The sequence below is a fragment of the Guyanagaster necrorhizus genome, assembly GCF_019112545.1.
Source record: "Guyanagaster necrorhizus MCA 3950 unplaced genomic scaffold BT62scaffold_13, whole genome shotgun sequence".
Classification (NCBI taxonomy): domain Eukaryota; kingdom Fungi; phylum Basidiomycota; class Agaricomycetes; order Agaricales; family Physalacriaceae; genus Guyanagaster; species Guyanagaster necrorhizus.
The window spans coordinates 405,646-425,222 of NW_025064892.1; the positions used below are offsets into that span (position 1 = coordinate 405,646).

Here is a 19,577-nt window from a genome sequence, read left to right on the forward strand (position 1 = left end):
CGCTTTATTACTATGTCTCAATGTCGACAGCTTATCCTCCCAGCCATACAATTTTATACAATTATCTCATTCCCTCCGGAGAGCTCGATAGGCCGTGCCTGATGTGCAAGTATGCCTCCTTGTCTTTCTTGTTCGCTCACCGCAGCAGGTTCCATTCGTTCTTGCTTCTACACCGAAGTGGTTCGAAGGTCGATGCAGTATCTGGATATCATGGTATGTGCCGAGCTGTCGCTGCGTCCCATCGCTGATGACTCGCCCTTGTTGACTGCCACCTTTCAGAAACAGATCGAGTACGTATACTGATCTTTTAGGACTATTTCTATTGTATTCATTTGCCTGTCTCTATTTAAGATGAAAGAGAAGCTCTAGATGGCTACGAGAGACCTGGTTGATGCTTCCAAGCAGAAAATCACACCTTCATACCATAGACCGTTGGAATTCTTCATTTATCTTGATGAGGCATACAATTTGTCGGAAGGAAAAGCCGGATCCTTTTGCACTCTTCCTTCCAACGCTTTCGACATTTTTAATAGTTCCATTCCTCACCATGTATCTCGTCGGGATCCCTTTAATACTCCATTTACCGAGCTCCCCCTTGGCTTTTTTTGCACGAGACGCCGTTGGATATCGTCGTGCTTTAGAAGAAGGGCGCATCTACCTTGAAGACATACCTATGGGAGTTCGGGTGGGCTTTGTAAGTGTTTACATTACTTTTTGAAACGCCCAATGCTGAAAAAATACCATGGCTCAATGAGATGGCAAAGTCATCTCAAAACCTCCGAAAATATCTACTGGGTCCGTGATGAGCTGGCTGCTGGGCGGATCACTACAGATAAGATTCTTCTATGCATGTCTTGGCCTTATGATCCAGTTTGACTTTGACCGTTCATCGCCTGCCGCTAGGGACATGGAGTCGAAACTTTTTCGATCTCACTTGAAGATTCCCCTTGTCATCCCTCAAGATAGGCAGTACATGACCGCTGCATACCCATCAGAGCCTATCCTTGTTGAAGCAGCATCCCAACTGCTGCCAGGAAGTCGACTGGATGTTCTTGTACCTTGCGCGCTTCGTGAGGCACAATCGGAAGGTCTCCTCTCCAAAGATAATCGACGACAACTAGTTGGTAAATGCATTGTCATCCTCGCGCAAAAACGCGCCGTTACCCGATTACTACCTTCCTCTCGATTGCCAGTGGGATATATGGTGGCCCATGATCATCCGGTTTCTGTTCTTGCACTTCTTGACGAGACGTTCAACGCCAAATGGTAAGACACCATCCTGAGCACCAGGCCTGTTGGTGATGAAAATGGGGCCTCTTTTTGAGAAGCGTTCAAGGATGTTTATGTGAATTTCTCTCATTTCGCTGAAGCTGGTGACAGCAAGATCATCAAGTCCCTGCCCATATGATGCTTCGGTTCCTAATTTTCAGTTTCTCTGTGAATGCTGTCGACTTCATCATTGTAATGCATAATGGCTCTCTCCAGAATCCTCTTAGTGACAGCTCGACGTCCCAGTTGGCTTTCCAGATCCAAAACTGCACCGAAGAGGTTTCGGTCTTGGTGGAACGCCAGACCATCACACCAGCTCGACAAGACCTTCCCATTCTGTCATTGTTTATACAGTTGGGGATCGAGGATAAGTCGAAGCATCGAGTCGAATCGTTCAATCTGATGGAGACAGGAAGAATTATCAGATCAATACGGTCGGATGTTCTTCCGATGTTTACGATGTGATTCCGGTGAAGCAGGAGTCCGTTTATCAGAGACTATTGTGTCCAACGTCCTTCATGGATAGCTTTACTAGAAAGCATACAGATGCGAATATTTCGAAGTTTCATACTCAGAAACCGGCTTTCTTCTCCGACAAGGTCGAATCATAGAACTGGCTGCAGGACGGGATGAAGAGCGAGGACGATATCAAGAAGGCCCTGGTGATGTAAACCTGAAGCTTGCATGATGTGCTATTTCCACGGCTCGGACTTGTATATGTAACAACATACTGTAACAGTAATGTGTCGCACTAATGATTAGGTCTTATATATATGCGCCGACCGCGATACAGAGGGGCTGAGTATTTCCAGCGCTAGCCCCTCGAAGGCTCGGCGAACGAAAAGTTGCTTTTCTTTGTCATGTCATCTCCAGCTCTCAACCGACCCTGTAGCACTGGTTTGATTCCTTCTCAGGGACAGACAACTAGAATAGATAACCTCCCTCCTTCTCCCTCCATTGCATCTGAGATGCTAATTGTTTTCTATGCACCGACAGCACAGCTTAATTTTGTACATCCTCTGGTTCCGAAACTTGTCTTCATCCTCCGACATGTGGTAAGTTTGCTCGGCGGTCCCAAATCTCGTTTCTTCTTCTCTGGAGTCCGGGGCTGATCGGGAAGCTGACAGATTCTCCGATGACTCGACATTCTTGAACATCAAATCAGCAAGCGCCGGAACGGTGATGTCGTCGAAGTGGAAACTATCATTGTCATCGCGGCAAACAGGCACCTCATTGTTCTCTTTGATAGCCTCTGCTGCTGATTATTGACGGTCTTGCCTGGCTGATGTAGCTATGTCCCGCTGCGGAATGCAGCTAGGATGATCTACTCAGTGTAACAATCTTTGCAATATTGGGAAGGACAGGGAATGAGCCGGATGGTAAGATTTCGTGGGTACTTGGAGACTCGTCTCTGCATAGAGAGTTCGAGAAAGACCGGAAGTGCCGTGAGAATATGGGGAGAGACAAGGGGATTGGAACCTGGGTGAGTTGGTACAGTCCCTTGGCGTAGTTGAATACATTCAATTTATATTTTTAAAGAGCGCCGACAGGGACGTCGAATATTGGTCCCCTACGAATTACCTGTCTTTAAATTACTTGTATAGAACAGGAGAAATTCAAGAGGAGCATATTTGCGCGTAGAATGGTGCTGTATAGTCTCCTCTCCGTCGAAATTGTGACGCCTAGTTTGAGAGTATAAAGAGGTAGTTTATAACGGGAGAGGATGCACGTTTAGCCTTAGGACTTCGAAAGCGTAAGACACCAATAGGTTTGCGAAAGCCAGAGTTCAAGATGGATGGAGCCGAAAATATAGTTTAGAAAACCGGCGTATGGTCAGGGAGCAGAAAAGATCCCGATGATCATCGTATAGTAGTGCCCGTCGATTTGATCAATTCCGAAAAAAATGGGGGGGGGGAGGGTTAGAATAGATTCTTATTGATAGCATTATTAGCGCTCCGATACCATTACAGTATTATACAGTAGACTTTTCCATTATGCCTTCCAACTTTTGAAATAAATAAGCGAGAATAACGATATCTTACTACTCCGAGTCCATGTCCGAAAAAAACCAGTTGCGTGAGGATACGAAAGGTGCCAATATGTACTCAGTCGCACATCTCAGGCGCATCATTCTAAGAGAAAAGAATAATGAATACGCTGCAATACTAAACTCAGTGGGGAAGGCTCACCTCTCGCATGAACGTCAGCATGTGGCATGTAATGTAACCCTTCGCGAAGCCAGCTCCAGCGTAAGCGAAAAGGTACATCCATTTCCGCTTGAATGCCTCGTAAGAGTGCTTGTCATTCAGACCGGGATAGTCCTTTGCCACCAATTCCTGAGTCAAATTCTTCTCCAGCCGCCTTCCCCACTCTCGGAGGGTCCGTGGATAGTGTGCAGCGTGGTTCTCGACCCCTTCCAGGTTAAAGTAGGGAGAGGCCGCCTGAATCAGGGCTGATGCCGAGGGAAGACATGAATTCGGCCACATGTACTTGCGCATGAAGTCTTCAGCTTGATATGAAGTGTACCGTGATTCGGGGAAAGTGGAAGCGGAAACTACAGCCGTCGCATTGTGCGGCTTCAGGGCGAACGAAACGAGTCGGAAATAGTTTCCGTAGTGCTTTGATCCAACGTGTTCAAGCATCTCTACGGACACAAAGGCGTCAAACGCATTTTCCCACTCCGATGGTATGTCCCGATAATCGAGGAGATGGACGCGTATTTTATCGGAAAGACCAGCAGCTGCGATCCTTTCCTCGGCGAGCGTCTTCTGCTCGATGGAGAGCGTGAGAGTATCTACTGCGCATCCAAATGTGCCAGCCGCCTGTATATTCCAGCGGTCAGACGGAAGGATGAAGTGAAAACATTGGAGAATCGCTGCTTACCTCGATGGCGAGCCCTCCCCATCCCGAACCGAATTCAAGGACACGGTGTCCTGGCTTTAGACGAGCTTGACGAAGGACATGGTGGATTTTTCTCCGCTGGGCGGCCTCGAGGTCACCAGGAGTAGGACCGATTTCAAGGTCGCCTCGGACACCGCCCTCAGACTCGTCCCAAAGCGCACATGAATACATCATTTCTGATGAAAGGAAGGCTTTGAAGAGCTCATTCGACTGATCGTATGATGCGATCACGTTGAGGCGTGCGTTACTTTTTGTCTGGCCAAGGAAGGAATTGTAGAAACTTGACAGGGTCGAGGTGATGCGTGTGTACGTAGATGATAAGGTGTCTTCCATTGCGGACTGGTTATCGAGCCATAACTGAGGATGAATACGTTTCAATCACTCTCAAAGTCTAATCTGAGAAAAGTACTTACGTTCATGGCTGCTCTTAGGTCGGGAAGTTCGATCTCGCCTATCATGTACGCTTCGCTGACTAAATAGGGTTAATTAACAACTGATTGCTGATTGGCGGTTACGCGGAACACATACAGCCTAGATCACCGGAGCTAGAAAAGGGAGGTGGTCAATCCATCAGCAAGCAAAATATCCAGATAACTACATACAGCATGAGGCGCAGCCAAAAGTTGTCGCTTATGACTTTAATGTGAACGAGGTTGCAACCTTTCTTGTTGGAACCATAAGTATGAGATCCTTCAGCATCATCAACGATGAGGTATCCAGACGAGATGGCGCTCGTAAGCGCTGACAGAATCGATTGGCGAGCAAATGAGGCGATCCACGATCGGGGGGAGGTGGCCATCATGAGAACACTGGTCGATGAGATAACACCTTTGGTGGAGAATTGAATGCTGGACTTCGAGGCCATTGCTGAGAGGAGAGGATGTTGATGATTTGAGTGGTGCAAGTCGAGGCGCCTTTATACGCCTCGGACCGCGAATAATTCATCACTGAGTTTTAAACGTAGTCCGAAAGACATCTAAGATGTATAATCAACATGTTCAGGGTGACCCTTAGGGTCGACAGCGTTTAACAACGACGTGTCAGATTTGTATCTGGAATTTCTAAGGGCTTTTTTCGACTAAGAGATGAGAAACCTGACTTATTTCGTTCAAGACGACGTGCCACAGGACGTGCTGAAGAAAACTGGCCTACTCACAGCAGTACAATAAATTTTAGCGACAGGCGCGGCCTTGACGCGTGAGTATCCGGCATATCCCATCAAGCATAACCAAACATGTCCTCGGTATCCGACTCCCCATCCACGACCGGTAGATAGTGATTATTCGGCCGGAAATTGAAGAGATGTGTTGCAGGTCAAGTTTTGGTTATATACTTTAAACCTCACTTGTTGGGCGATTTAGTACAACTTTGCCCATGGATCCTTTGGCGAAGGTCCCCCCTTCCCCCCTCACATGAATGCCATCGAGGACTGCCGCATTGCACGGCGGACAGGAAGTACGCCCAAATCCGTGGAAACATGATGACTGTCGGACTGCAGCACTACAGGTGCCCGTGGAATACAGTGTCCGCGGCGATGGACAGCTTGAACATATATGATCCGGAAGATTTTGTAATTGGTCCCTCAGTCGACGAGGAGGATTACTTAGCCATACGAGCGGGCAACAATCAGGGCGCTGTTCCAGGCAAAAATAGGCCGAAACTAATCCACAATCACAGTCACCGGGAAAAGAAAGATACGAGGCGTGAGAAAGCATTCGCATATCATGAATCTGATCTGTCGGAATCTGATCTTTGTGGACTCCGATCGAAACTGTAGGTGCTTGTGTACGCAGACCTAGCAGACCTGCGTCAGAGTAGCTAATGCTACTCGAGACTACATTAGCCTAGATGATTTCCCAGAAAAGTGAGTGTGGTATCGACATTGTGACTTAAAGTATTTAGGCTGTATTCTGCGTGCGTTATTCAGATGTATAGCTGAAAAGAATAAGAGGCCTCACATGCAAATCATTGTGAGATAAATGAGTCTCAAGTCCGCATTAATAATAAAACGCCTTCATACACAGCCCAAGCTATTGCCGAACTGAAGACCTTTCGGATAAGGCGCAAAGATGCGCCGTCGAAATATCCCGATACACCACGTTGCTAGAGAGAGCTTTCGGACCTCGTCCACCATGGAGCGAAATGACCTGCACGTACCTGCCATATCGTCGCAACCGTCCTCGCAAATCCATGGTACCTGTCCTCGGAACGCACTTGTATCTTCGTCTGTGAATATGGGTGAGTCCAGGGTAAAACATGATACAATTAGTCAATCAGGTTCCGACAGGTTGATAGTGTAACGCAAACAGAGGTCTTCATACCTTAATCACGTCAAAGGGGTGGGTCAACATAGTTGATATACCCCCTGCTAACGCAGCAGAAGCACTGTGTATGGCAGCGGACTGGCTGCTTGACGTCGGAGTGGCGACCAAAGCTGGATCATGGGTCAATAACCGTTCCGCCGCCGACGATCACATGTAAGAAAGGGTCGCACAGGCCTCGCGTTTAATTCCCTCATAGAAAACTACGAACAGGCCGGCATAAGGAGCATCTCGTAGTGAAGATGCGAAAAATCCTCGGAACAGCTCAGAAGGGCCTTGCCGGATGATGGAGGTCAATGCCTGTGCAACACTTTCATATGCGTAGATATTGCTCTAGTTGAGGATGACACGCGGAGCTGTGAACCGCACGTCCATGACAAGAAAACACATCATGCACACCTCGAACCGGGCCTTCAGCACAGAGAACGGGTTGAGAATGAAGCCAATTCCCACTCGCGCAGTAGCTCCTGCTATCAAATTTCCCTGGTTACTAAGTTTCGGAAGCACGGAAGCGTTCCTTGAACGGTCGTCCGAGGGTGCACGAATGCCGGAAAAATAGGGAGAAGTTGCCATGATGGTCCTGATTTGTGTCAAGCTGGTCATGTAAAGCGCTACACCGGGAACATTTCTGTCTCCCAATTGATGATGAAATTTACGCAGAGACGAGTAGGGCCTACCTTAAAAGGGTGGCAGATGTACCTCTCCACAGTCCCTGCAGACCATGAGTGGAGATAACTTCCTTGGTCGTCTGTAAAATAACCGACGTGTGTCTAGATTCATAAAGTTGTTTCAATAAAGAGACAGCAAAAATTCCGATGAGGTACCGGCGTCCTATTGCTCCGTCCCCTTGCTGTAGTCGTGTTTTGATGAGATCAACTTAGAATGGCATCAGTGCAATCGCCTAAGGAATCCGGGAATTCGTTACAGGGCTGAAGACATATTGTGGTCGCAAATCCGGAGAGACCACCTTGGTAAACATGATTACGAAGAAAGTTGAATACGACCTAAAGAGACTTACCCGACAAAAGATGAAGCTGCACATTGCTCATATGACGAAGAATCGACCCAGGTACACGCTGAAGAATTGCGAATGAGGGTACAGAAAGCGTCGCCGACTGTCGTAAGCGAGCGTAACGTGAGAGTGACCTATTCACGTGGTGTGTGACAAAACGCTGATCGGTGTCGTCGGCATCAGATTTTTCCCAGATTTCCTCTTTACTCAGACTCAGAGTGACAGCACATCTTGTTCTTGTCCACGGACTTCCCAATCACTTTTTCTACTTCCCCAGTCTCGCATTTGCAACTATGACCGCCGCTATACCTGCACCGAGAAGTCGGCAAATGCGGGCATGTCTGCTCTGTTCTGTTATTCAGACATCTGCCGATTTTCGTAAAGACGGTTGTCCCAACTGTGATTCGATTCTCCAGGTTAGTCGGACGGTAACGTTACTACCTTTGTTTAATTCTTTCACTTGGAACCTAGCTGCGAGACAATCCCGAACGCATCCAGAGCTGCACTACGCAGTACTTCGACGGCATTATAGCAGTGACCGACCCTGAGAAGAGCTGGGTAGCTAGGTGGCAACGAACATGTGCGTCTGAACCCTCTTCTCGTTTCTAGTCTCTTCTATAGTTTTTCAGCAAAATTTGTCCGTGGGATGTATGCAGCGCGAGTCAAAGGTCGAATATCAGAAGACATAGAAGCCGAGTTGGAAGCGGCGGGAATCAAGTATCGACCTCGAGATCAGACAGAGCAGGACTGAAACATTATACAGGTTCATATTATTATGTGGTGGCGTACATACGTTTGTAAAATTATTATGTGTAAAACGCTCACGTCTAAAGGGTTGATGGCAGAAATACAAGGCACAATACATGTGAACATCAGTCATAATAGGTCATGCAAAACATTGTCATACTTGTGTGGAAGGTGAGCACTGTTGAGGCAACAACTCAGCAATGTCCCAAAACAATGATGGTGCAGTCCCTACCTGAGCATATCCTTCGCGAATAATATCTGGGAAAAGGCCTTCTCCACGTCGAGAACTTCGAACAGTCTCAGTTTATCTGGGCCAGAACTCGACTCTTCTGAGCGATGTGCAGGATGCAAATCGCTGTCTCTCAAAGCCCAGAGAAGCCGCCCTGGCGGAAACATCTTCTTTGGTTGTTGCATATTGGCTTCGAGCGTCTTCCGCATAGCAATAAACTGGGGGGAAAACTCCAGGCCTCGTTGTATAGTAAATGCAAACATCAATACGCACCCAATCCGGATCATCCTGTGAGCCACTGCCGGCTTTCCACTTGCTGGCACGTTCTGTCACTGCTGCATAACCCGACTCTCGCAAGGCACCTCCTGCAACATTTGCATCACACAACCACATGGCTGCGTTTCTGAGGTCCTTGACCGTCCCTATAGACAGCCGAGATACGATATCATGCGAATACACAAAAGACACGATTAGATTTTCCGACAATTTGGCGAGAGGGACATCAGTAGTTGCCCTAATGATACGGATCAGTTTTATAGGATATTGATGTGCCAGATGTAAACGTACGGTGGAGCAAAGCAATAGACAGAAACCCGTCGTTTCACCGGAAGACCGCTTGAACGAACTGTCAAACAGGTTTTCAAATCTGCCCACATCTAGAAACACATAAATGACAAAGGTTATTATCGGTATTATATCTAAGGAACCTACCAGACCCAACACTGCCGCGACGCCCGCACCAAGACTGTGTCCACAAATAACCAGATCTACGATATTGGTAAGTAAGAACGGCCATGTACGAGAAACGGCGTACCATATCCCGGATTTCGATGTAATGCCTCTTGTACAGCAACTTGAACTGGTTTTCCGACATCTCCCATCGCCTTAGCCATGCGAAGAATTCCACTATGAACCTGGTACTTCAGTGACGGCAGCTCTGTTGGTGAGGCAGGAAAAGTAAACTGTCCAGGAATAGCAGTCTCGTCGTGCTCTAGGGTAGTCGTTTTCGATAGCTCAAATTCTTCCGGATCGCATGTCAAATCCACCGCGATCTCGTTGAGAGACATGGTGCCACGAATTACGAGAACAACTTGTTGTCGACCATAATCAGTCAATACCCAGAAACGAGGCATGAGGTGCTCCTGTCCGATCATTACGTCTGCTTGAATGAGTTCATTTGGAGACTTTGCAAACTGCGAGAAGATGTCTTGGTCGTGCTTTCCAAGCATTACATCCCACCATGAGTACGAATCTGGTATCGGCGATGGTACCTCTCGTTCGGACAAGTCTCCACTAGCTTCGGCTTCAGAAGCATTGATAGCACGCGCAAGCTGGGCCTCCTCCGAACGTGCTTGCGGGGAACCTGCAGGCATAGACCCAGACGGTGTCAAGGGTACGCCGAAGAACAACAACGTTGGTCCGCCGTAACCTGCGAGGACCATTTTCGAGAGCCTGCGCAAAGTCTCTTTCAAGGCAGCGTTTGAAAGTCTTTTGGGTTCGACAAAGACCTGTGGTGATAATTTGGTGCGTGCTGCCTTGTGACGGTGATGAACCACAGATTGGGCACGCGGAGGCGCCTCTCCAATATCGGCAGCGATGATCTGGGCCCGATTGCCAGGGAAAATAATATCTGACGTGACACGCACACGGGATCCCCTGAATACGGATGATAAATCCGTTTTCTTGACAGCATAGAAAGAAAGGCACATACTGGCGAGTGTGCAACAATTCGATGCCTCTCGGTGGGTCTCGAACATGGATTTCTCGGAGGGATTTGAAGAATCTTTTCTCTTGCCATTCCCGAGTGACACCTTGTAGAGAAACCCAAGCAATGACGCCTCTCGCAACTTGCGTCAACCCATACTGCTTTTCAGGAAGATTTCCCGCATAACCAAGCTCCTTCCACTCTCGTTTGAGTAGGGCAATAAAGGCGACCAAAGAAAAAGAGGTTTCACTGCTTCCGGGGAAGATGACGCTGAGAACATTGATGGAGCTATGAGCGGCGATTATAGATGTAGAGGTGATATATTCGCTAAGGAAAATAGGCGCCAGGGTAACCTGTTCGGCGAAGGAAATGACAGAGGACACGGCACCGCCTACGACTGGCTGTGTGACACCACTTCCGCCGAAGAGGGTGCTGTCCACAACTGAGGTCGTCGCTTTTACGGCTACCGATGCTACGTTTCGTGTAACCGAGAACTGCACTCGTGTATCATCAATAACCCGGGACCGTCGCTGCCAGGACTAAGCGAGACGTACCCCAAGTCTGGTACCTGCTTTGACGGCCGAAAATCCAACTGCAGCAGCAGAAGAGGCCAAATCTAGAGTATTTCTGCCATAAGAATCCCAGTTTTCCATGAAGGTCATGGATATAGCATATCCAGGCTTGCAGCCTTCATGCAGCTGCTTGGTGATGGGGAAACGTTTTAGTGGGGAAGTTACAGCACGTGAAATCTATCGGCATCGGACCGTGGTTCCGACTTTTAGGATACTTCTCAAGTACTTGCGGATAATATTGCAACTCAAAGGTAGTACAATGACAGTTATAATTGGACTCTGCTAAATACAAGCTCAAAGTACAATTTACTTCAGATTTCCAATTACCTAACATTGAACCGAGAAACATCATCCCCTTCCACATTCAAGTTGCTGATCTTCTATTCTCGAAGAGAAGTCGCAGAACTGGCAAAGAGACCCTCGAACATCTGATACGTCGGTTATCGGTGTGCAACGGAAGGAAGCAGCAACAGGATGGATATCATGCAGGTAGTTCTTCAGGGCATTGTCTGCATGTGTAAGGATACAGGTGCCTCTACCAACGAAAAAAATATAGATCAAGGTAGGGTCAAGTGGACAGCCATTGTTGCCATGGACTCTGAGATCAAGTTCTGATTGTCGAAAGAGCATAAATTGTGTTCCCCCGTTTTTGAAAATTGAACCGAAATGTGGAAGCCTTTCCCAGCCAGCATCTACAACTGGTTTCTTCATTGATTGAAATCTGAGCCACTGAGCCATCAAGCCAATGCCCCGATGATGAGTTGAACACAGCGGCATAATCTGGTGTGAATCTGCAAAAAACGCCAAAAGAAGACAGCAAAGAGGACAGCACCCTGACTGAATTGGGGTTCAACGTTCAAGTTCGCCGCAAGGCAAAGGGGTCCTCAATGTCCGAGTCGCGGCAACGCGCCGCCAGAGATAAATTCTGTCATTTGGTTGACGTCGGTATCGAGGATAGGGCGACGTTCCAACAGCCGTAGCTTTTAGCGAAGTCGAGGTAGACGGGCGCAAGAGATTTAATGAGCAGCAGAAGAAGTAAATCCTGAGAAAATACTAAACGTGAAGCTGAATGAACGATTGGCCGACACGAAATGCCTTCGTTAAATAAAGTCTACATCCGCGTGCGATAATTTATGCACAGCCACACAACGCCTGTTCACCACCAGCCACCCTCGACCTGTCTTTTCTTCTATTTACTTATCTTCTTCACCCTCTGTGCCTCTGCGTTTCGCTCTTGGAGCAACGCGCCTCCTATTTCTTAATATTATTTCGGAGGATTAGACATGGCAGAGGCTGGTGATGGAAACATCAAGGTCGTCGTGCGATGTAGACCCCTCAACTCTCGCGGTGTGTCTATCGTCCTCTAGCCTGTACTCCTTTCTCATTTTGCCGTCGCAGAACTCGCCCGGGGGGCGAAGCCACTCATTCGCATGCAAGGGAACCAGACGTTCCTCGACCCTCCAGAGCATGGCTCGCAACAGGACTCAAAGCGCGCGACGGAGAGGAAAACAATGGCGTTTAGTTTCGACAAGAGTTATTGGTCTGCAGGTCCGAGGGATGAGCCCGGTTATTGTTCTCAGCAAATGCTATATGATGATCTCGGCAAAGAGCTTTTGGACCACGGTTTTGCGGGTTTCAATGCATGTATTCTAGCCTGTGAGTGAGATGTTTCTCTTCAGGTGATTTGGAAGTACTGAATTTATGTTTTAAGATGGACAAACTGGTGCGTTATGGTGTCTGTATTAATATTAAAGCACTAATGAGTGGTGTGTATTAAGGCTCTGGAAAGTCCTACAGGTGAGTCGTTGTTCGTCACAACACATACAGTCTGCTAATTGTGTGGTACAGTATGATGGGATGTGCGTATATCCGGCTTACCCGTTTCTTTCCTAATATAAGACGTAATTTCAGATGGACCCGACAAAGGAATCACGCCCTTGACTTGTTCTGAACTCTTCGACCGTGTGGAGTCCAAAAAGCAAGCGGACCCTAACGTCCAGTTCACAGTCGAAGTCTCGTATATTGAGGTATATTACGGAAAGCAATTTCCAATGCGGTGCCGCTGACCTCATGGTACAGATTTACAACGAAAAAGTTCGGGACCTATTGAATCCCAAGAACTCTGGCAATCTTCGTGTACGAGAGCATCCAAGCTTGGGTCCGTATGTAGAGGACCTGTCAAAACTTATGGTTAACAGTTATGACGAAATGATGACACTGATGGACGAGGGAAATAAAGCGCGGACTGTAGCAGCAACTAACATGAACGAAACGTGTGGCAATTCTCTACCTCTCTGTGATGGGGTCCATTGACAACCATTAGGTCTTCTCGCTCACATGCTGTCTTCACCCTCCTCCTGACAATGAAGCGACACGATGTAGACACGAATATGGATACTGAGAAGGTGTCCCGAATCAACCTGGTCGATTTGGCCGGTTCAGAGAGAGCGAACTCCACCGGTGCTACCGGACAACGATTGAAGGAAGGTGCCAACATTAACAAGTCACTCACAACGCTCGGGAAAGTTATCTCGGCCCTCGCAGTTGCGAGTGCGGCATCGGATAACAAAAAGGGCAAAAAACATAAAGCAGACGAGTTTGTTCCCTATCGTGATTCGGCAAGTTCATATGACTGCAATGATCAAGGACTTTGAAGCTCATACTCCCTTAGGTGCTGACGTGGCTATTGAAAGATAGTTTGGGTGGTAACTCTAAGACTGCCATGATTGCGGCTATTTCTCCGGCTGATTACGAGGAGACCCTCAGCACTTTGCGATATGCTGACCAAGCCAAGAAAATTAAGAACAAGGCCGTGGTTAATGAGGATCCTAACGCGAAGCTTGTGCGTGAGCTCAAGGAGGAATTGGAACTGCTAAGAGGTGCGTGGTGGGTTTTATCGTCCGGTAGATATTGATGTCATGACTGGCTTCTACTAGCTCGCGTGATGGGTGCTTCTGGAGAAGATACTTTCGACCCCAAGGTACCTCCAGAGAAGCAGAAGGTCACCTATCAAACGAAGGACGGTCGGATCAAGACTGTCACGAAAGCTGAGCTCCAAGAACAGATGGAAACCAGTGAGAAATTGATGCAAAGTTTGAATGAGACCTGGGAGGAGAAGATGCAAAGAACCCAAGAGGTGCAGAAGGAGCGTGAGAAGGCCCTCGAGGAGCTGGGCATTACGGTGGAGAAGAACCTGGTGGGTGTGCATACACCCAAGAAGGTGCGCGAAGTTTTGTCTGGCGCATATGGCCGCTGACTCCTCGGTGGTAGATGCCTCATTTAGTCAATCTGGTACGTTTCCCTCAACGGATTCTCCTTTCGACCTTCTATGACTGACCCGTGGTATTAATCTCACATAGAATGAAGGTTTGCGCTGATCCCTCTTCGGGTCTTCTTTATAGCCTCATCATATCCCCAGATCCACTCATGAGTGAATGTTTGATTTACCAGATCAAACTTGGGAAAACAATGGTCAGTTATTCCTGCGTATTTCTATCCTCGTGATTGAATATTTTGATAGGTCGGAAGACTGGAGGGCAAAAAACCTGCTGCCATCCGACTCAGCGGAGACAATATTCTTGAGGAGCATTGCTATTTCGATAACAATGATGGCAAAGTTTTCATTAATTGTATGTCAGATAGCGCTACGGTTTGTGATTTCCTTCTGATTCCCATTACATTAAAATTCTAATATTTCATGTCCAGTTCTTAAACGGAAAGCAAATTACTCCTGGGCAGGTTCGTCTTCGTTATAATTTGAGAAGCATCCAATCCTCATTTTCCGAATGATCAGCCCTACAAGCTTCGTTCTGGCTTCAGAATCATACTCGGTAAGCTGGACATTTAAGCCACCGTTGTAATGACTTGACTGGGCGAAAGGTGATAATCACGTCTTTCGGTTCAATAATCCGGAGGAAGTTCGCAAGCAACGAAATAGGGCTACCATGAAGTCCAATTTGCAGCAAGGGTTTACCGCCGCTGATCTCGAAAATGGCGGGGAATCAACGCCTGTGACACGCGCGGAATCTACGGTGTCTTCAACTGAAGATAATATGGATTGGACTTTCGCTCAACGAGAGGCAGCGCTCGCCCGGCTAGGTCTCGACCCCACCTTGGATAGTCTGCCGGATGACGACTTGAACAAGCTGTTCGATAAAATTACCCAGGTTAAGACAATGCGAGACCATCATCTCAAACCTCGTCCAGAGAGCAGCCTTAGTCAAGCAGATGACCTCTGGAGCGAAACTGGGAGACAATTTGCCAGTGATTCTACAACTGATGATACCAGCGTGGATGCCTTGGGTAGCCCCGAAGCAGAGACGCCGTTGACTGATGTGCAGAATCAGCTGGAAAGCCGTCTTCATGCGATTGCAGAGTCATCTCCCGAGGCGGAAGATTTGAAAGTGGAGAAAGATCATATGGAGCATCAGCTACGCCTTGTGCGCGCCCAGATGAAACGCATTATAGACGCCAGGGCTCGTGGAGAAACTGAATTGGAGATGATGGATTTTGAACCTGTCATTTACTCGGCGCGGCAACTCAGGCTCATTCGAAAAGTCCTCGACAAATGGAGAGCACATCGGTCATTTTCGATGGCAGAGGTTGTTCTATCCAATGCAGTTGTTATCAAAGAGGCCAACATCATTAGGTAAATGCTTTTCTCTTCGTCGTTGAGTGCGTTCAATCTTCTTACTATATCTGTAGCAAGGAGCTTAATAAAGATGTATCTTACAATTTCACGATTGCGTCTGGTGGTTCGTTGGCAGCGCCTGTGTCTGCTGTGGATACAATTGCAGGGTTGGATCAATTTGGCGATGTCTCGGACCCGGTGTTGGCTTCAGCAACTCAACCATCAGTGGCTGTCAAAATACTTGATAAGCGTCATAGTGCTATCTATACGTGGTCGCTCGATCGCCTTCAACAGCAGCTACAACGCATGCGCAACCTAACAACATATATCGACCGGCCTTCGTACACGCAGCACTTTTCTTCCGATGAGCCCTTCTACCATTCCCCACCTCCAGAGTATTCATTCGTTGGTAATGCTCTGATATCTCTCGCGCCACTATCACGTCGGCTATCCTCTGTGTGCACCGTACCGATATTCTGTCGTTACACGTCGGAGGCTATGGGCTCATGTAGGATTGACATTAAGATTGTCAATGTTGCATCCAAATACCCCAATGGATCTATACCCTCTACTCGCGCACCCTCACCTGTTCCAGCGACTATATCTCCAGGCAGTAAACTCAGCTTCTTTGTCACTGTTGACACTGTAAAGGGTCTGTCGCCTCATGACTTTTCAGCTGTTCACCTCCAGGTTCGGTTATCCTCCTTCGCCGGGCCCACTTTATCGTCGGAAGAAGTATTCCCATCTAGTGCTGTGGATCTCGAATCTGGTTCTCTTTCAGAATTGAAGTTTCGCCGTAGCTTCAGCATTGTCGCTACATCCAAGGTGTTGACACACTTGCGTCAAGGATATGCGCCGATAGAGTTCTTCGCGTCCATCAGACCAACGTACCTCGAGCGCTTGGAGCGATGGGATGAGATGCGGGAAATCAAGCATGTTCCTCGCTCTGGGACCTCTAGCCCCGGGTCAGAAACCCGGGCCGCGAGTTTGCCGCACATGCGTCGGTCAGAAACTGACTTCGTTGTGCAGCAGACACATGACGTCGTGGCCTGGTTACAACTTTGTGAACTGGCACCTGATGGGCAGTACAATCCTGTCCCAGTCATCTCGCAGGGCGGCCATGATCCAGGCTCATTTTCGCTCCGCCAGGGTCTCCAACGCCGGATAGTAGTTTCTCTGGCGTCTAACTCTGGCCAACAGTTCCCTTGGATTGAGGTCACCAAGGTACGGATAGGCAATGTCCGGCTCCTTGATCCCAAAGGTCGCGTGCACAAGTCAACGTCAAAGGCTATGGTGACGCTTCCTTTACTTAAGGATCAGACGGTAGAATTTCGACCTGACGGAAGCGGCCTATTGTTAGCGGAAGTTCTTTGGGATTCCAGCGTCCATGATTCGGTTCTTTTGAACAGGGTGACAGCATCCAATCAACGGATTCTGTTGCAATTGAACTGGGCAGTAGCTGTCGAGACTTGCAGTGATCCTGTCCAGTTCAACGCGGATATTGCCATTACTATAGAGACTCGAGATGCAAGGCCACCTTCACGGTTCCTTACGTTTCTGGGATCGAGCAAAATACTAGCAAAGAGTAGTACTCTGTTCAGTGTGCGCTTGTCACCTCCTCTCACGAGATCCCCCAAAGATCTATGGCGTCTGGATACGTCAGAGAAATATGTACGGGGTGAAGAGGCCTTGGGTGTGTGGAAACCACGGGGCATATCCGTTGTGGAAGATTACTCCCGCTTGATCACAATGGAGAGACGAGCTGCGGACGTTCAAGCCATACGTGTCATACTTGCAGCGTCGCCACCCAAACCTATTCAGTCTGATGCACTCGCTTGGAGAGCTGACGGACTTATTAAGAAATCTCTAGAACTTTGGCAGAAGCGGTTTGGACTGATGGGCGATGTGAGTTCTTTGTTTTATTGTATTGCGGCCAGCGCAATATCTGATTCTCCTTTTGCTTAGATCGTTCTCAGTCAGGAGCCAAGTGACGAGGATAGCCGCTCATCGAAGCAGACCACTGATCTGGATTCCCTTGAAGGCATCAAGTTTGTTTCTGAGACAAAAGTCGTACCCAGAAGGTAAATGATTCGAGCACCGCTAATTCTAAAATTACTTATTAACATCATTACAGTGACGGCGCCACCAAAAAGGGCCATTTAATGATCTTGATAGATGCTGGGCAGAACATATGGGAAAAGCGGTGGTTCGTGCTGAAAAGGTGCGCATGACGTTCTGACTTTTTCTAATCTTCTGATGAAATATCAGACCCTATCTTCACATGTATGCACATTCAAATGAATTAGAGGAAGTCGGGGTGGTTAGCCTCACCGGTACTAACGTGGAAAGTGATCCACAGAAGGAAATATTGTTAGGGGTAGGTCATTTCTACCTTTGACTGAATTCAGTGTCTTCATCCGCATTGGCAGAAACCCTTTTCGTTCACTCTTTTTACGTCTTCGAATTCTCATGCATTTGCAGCACCCAGTAATAAAGAACTTTATTCATGGGTAATGAAGTTGGATCCCACTCGTTTGGTATCTTCATGATGATTGATTACGACTGATTTATGCCCCGCTCAGCTTATCATATCTGTCCTTCTAGCTAGATTACTTTACACCGTGATTCAGTTTTTGCCTTCTCACAAGTGGATTTCATGTATACATACATACTCATACCACTACGCTCGCTATCTGGTCATTGCCGCTCATTGTCTAATTTGTAGATGTTAAACCATTTGTACCATTCGATATCCGTAGTACTGTTATTACAATCTATTTGACCTGCGGGGACTACCGCATGTGTTACATCAAGAAACCAAGAATTATATGCTTGGTGGAAAACAATTCGACTTCCTAATTGCACCAGCATCTCGGCCGAAATCACCATCAAAGAAGTCAGCATGTGCTTTCCGTCAAACCTTGCAAGCTAGACGCAGCATGGTCGAGTCATATGGCTGTACGGAACAAATAGAGTAAGTGACCAACTTGACACACTCTCCTGCTAGAACATTCATTATACGGTCAGGGCCTGCGTCAGGGAACGTTCGAAGGAGAAGCCTGCGGTCTCAATACTGTGACTCTCTGTAGGCGTACCATACCACGTGTTCGTTCTGATCGTATGGCTGACGCTGGATCCTTGAGTTATCTTTGTATGACAGGCAGATATACTGACTGGTAATTACATTTTCAGTACTGGCTAGACTATACGGAGAGTCTTGATGCCCGCATGCATCTTCGAAAGACTCGGAAGGAGTAAATCCCTGAACCTGTAACCCATAATGGGTTGAAGTGCTTAATGATTCTAGCAGCGCGCGTTGTCGGATCCTATAGTAACGATTCCGTGGTCTTGCCGACGTGTCCTTGACATGAGAACATTTTCAAGGTCCTGTTCCCAGTGTAATCGTCCTTCAATGTCCTAAGAGAAACCAAGTGTGATTCAATACGCGGGTAGTTGGATACCGTGAGAGAATCCGGGCATCTCTGGACCCCGTGAATATTAAAGATCAGACCGAGATGAAGCCGGCGAACTTAAAAACTAGATGACTTGCAAGGAAACTCTAATAGTGCGAATGGACTTCTTGCAAGAAGACATTTTTATAGAGAGCGCCGTGACAGCTCGCTTCCAAGTGATCACACACCTGCGCTAGCATCTAACTTCCGAAGGCTTGTATCGGGGAGTGAATGTTATCAATTGTTTTTTATTTCGACATTTTGGGTGGTATGATATATATATATATATCATAGTAATGTATGCGATGTCTAGTAGATGTAATGTTATGCAAGATGACCATAATTTGCTATTCCAGAGTGTGACGAAGAGCGAATACTTGAATAATGACGGAGAATCAGAATCAGAGAATTGGAGAAGGAAAAGACTAAAGTGTGTGAATTCTGATACCGTTAATCTTGAATATGAGCGACCGATAATGATAGTGCTTGGAGATTCCTTTATCCAATGAAAAGGATGAGCTTAATCGCAAATTTCAGGCGCGTCGTTCTATGAAATAAAAACAATTTAGTAAAATTAATACATATACCGAAGCCGGAAACTCACCTCTCGAATGAACGTCAGCATGTGGCACGTAATGTAGCCTTTCGCGAAGCCAGCTCCAGCGTAAGCGAAAAGGTACATCCATTTCCGCTTGAATGCCTCGTAAGAGTGCTTGTCATTCAGACCGGGATAGTCCTT

The 19,577-nt window shown here is 47.4% G+C and overlaps 6 protein-coding genes across 6 annotated transcripts; 3 read left to right on the forward strand and 3 right to left on the reverse strand.

The window, feature by feature from the left end:
- Positions 1 to 547: 547 nt before the first annotated feature.
- BT62DRAFT_920070 (uncharacterized protein) lies at positions 548 to 2,910 on the forward strand (the record flags this gene model as incomplete). The annotated part of the gene is made up of 7 exons (XM_043184193.1): positions 548 to 694; positions 833 to 1,266; positions 1,431 to 1,730; positions 1,816 to 1,936; positions 2,266 to 2,324; positions 2,629 to 2,752; positions 2,809 to 2,910. The coding sequence occupies 7 exons, from the start codon at positions 548 to 550 to the stop codon at positions 2,908 to 2,910; spliced, it is 1,287 nt and encodes a 428-aa protein (XP_043039507.1).
- Positions 2,911 to 3,181: 271 nt separating this feature from the next.
- Positions 3,182 to 5,269, reverse strand: BT62DRAFT_147681 (putative cyclopropane fatty acid synthase). Its single transcript, XM_043179853.1, has 6 exons — positions 4,773 to 5,269; positions 4,699 to 4,715; positions 4,584 to 4,642; positions 4,153 to 4,527; positions 3,459 to 4,091; positions 3,182 to 3,401 (listed from the first exon to the last, which is right to left on the reverse strand). The coding sequence occupies exons 1-6, from the start codon at positions 5,033 to 5,035 to the stop codon at positions 3,375 to 3,377; spliced, it is 1,374 nt and encodes a 457-aa protein (XP_043039508.1). The 5' UTR covers positions 5,036 to 5,269; the 3' UTR covers positions 3,182 to 3,374.
- Positions 5,270 to 6,156: 887 nt separating this feature from the next.
- On the reverse strand, positions 6,157 to 7,540 carry BT62DRAFT_980932 (solute carrier family 25 member 38; the record flags this gene model as incomplete). Its single annotated transcript, XM_043189548.1, has 9 exons — positions 6,157 to 6,273; positions 6,328 to 6,396; positions 6,492 to 6,604; positions 6,665 to 6,824; positions 6,891 to 7,119; positions 7,169 to 7,261; positions 7,316 to 7,367; positions 7,417 to 7,458; positions 7,510 to 7,540. The coding sequence occupies 9 exons, from the start codon at positions 7,538 to 7,540 to the stop codon at positions 6,157 to 6,159; spliced, it is 906 nt and encodes a 301-aa protein (XP_043039509.1).
- A 256-nt stretch (positions 7,541 to 7,796) lies between these two features.
- On the forward strand, positions 7,797 to 8,381 carry BT62DRAFT_1076413 (transcription initiation protein spt4; the record flags this gene model as incomplete). The annotated part of the gene is made up of 3 exons (XM_043179218.1): positions 7,797 to 7,919; positions 7,975 to 8,083; positions 8,133 to 8,381. 3 exons carry the CDS (start codon positions 7,797 to 7,799, stop codon positions 8,252 to 8,254), a joined length of 354 nt encoding a protein of 117 aa, XP_043039510.1. The 3' UTR covers positions 8,255 to 8,381.
- BT62DRAFT_949971 (uncharacterized protein) lies at positions 7,973 to 10,902 on the reverse strand. Its single transcript, XM_043188129.1, has 8 exons — positions 10,739 to 10,902; positions 10,191 to 10,678; positions 9,294 to 10,135; positions 9,191 to 9,246; positions 9,047 to 9,135; positions 8,753 to 8,993; positions 8,483 to 8,697; positions 7,973 to 8,428 (listed from the first exon to the last, which is right to left on the reverse strand). Exons 1-8 carry the CDS (start codon positions 10,844 to 10,846, stop codon positions 8,380 to 8,382), a joined length of 2,088 nt encoding a protein of 695 aa, XP_043039511.1. The 5' UTR covers positions 10,847 to 10,902; the 3' UTR covers positions 7,973 to 8,379.
- A 1,003-nt stretch (positions 10,903 to 11,905) lies between these two features.
- Positions 11,906 to 18,197, forward strand: BT62DRAFT_1076415 (kinesin-domain-containing protein). Its single transcript, XM_043179219.1, has 22 exons — positions 11,906 to 12,103; positions 12,155 to 12,412; positions 12,468 to 12,479; positions 12,535 to 12,553; positions 12,605 to 12,615; positions 12,668 to 12,783; positions 12,836 to 13,029; positions 13,080 to 13,374; positions 13,428 to 13,635; positions 13,693 to 13,978; positions 14,029 to 14,047; positions 14,116 to 14,122; positions 14,175 to 14,227; positions 14,277 to 14,405; positions 14,462 to 14,494; positions 14,550 to 14,586; positions 14,636 to 15,404; positions 15,461 to 17,291; positions 17,352 to 17,467; positions 17,521 to 17,607; positions 17,655 to 17,763; positions 17,816 to 18,197. The coding sequence occupies exons 1-22, from the start codon at positions 12,040 to 12,042 to the stop codon at positions 17,933 to 17,935; spliced, it is 4,773 nt and encodes a 1,590-aa protein (XP_043039512.1). The 5' UTR covers positions 11,906 to 12,039; the 3' UTR covers positions 17,936 to 18,197.
- The last annotated feature ends 1,380 nt before the right edge of the window (positions 18,198 to 19,577 follow it).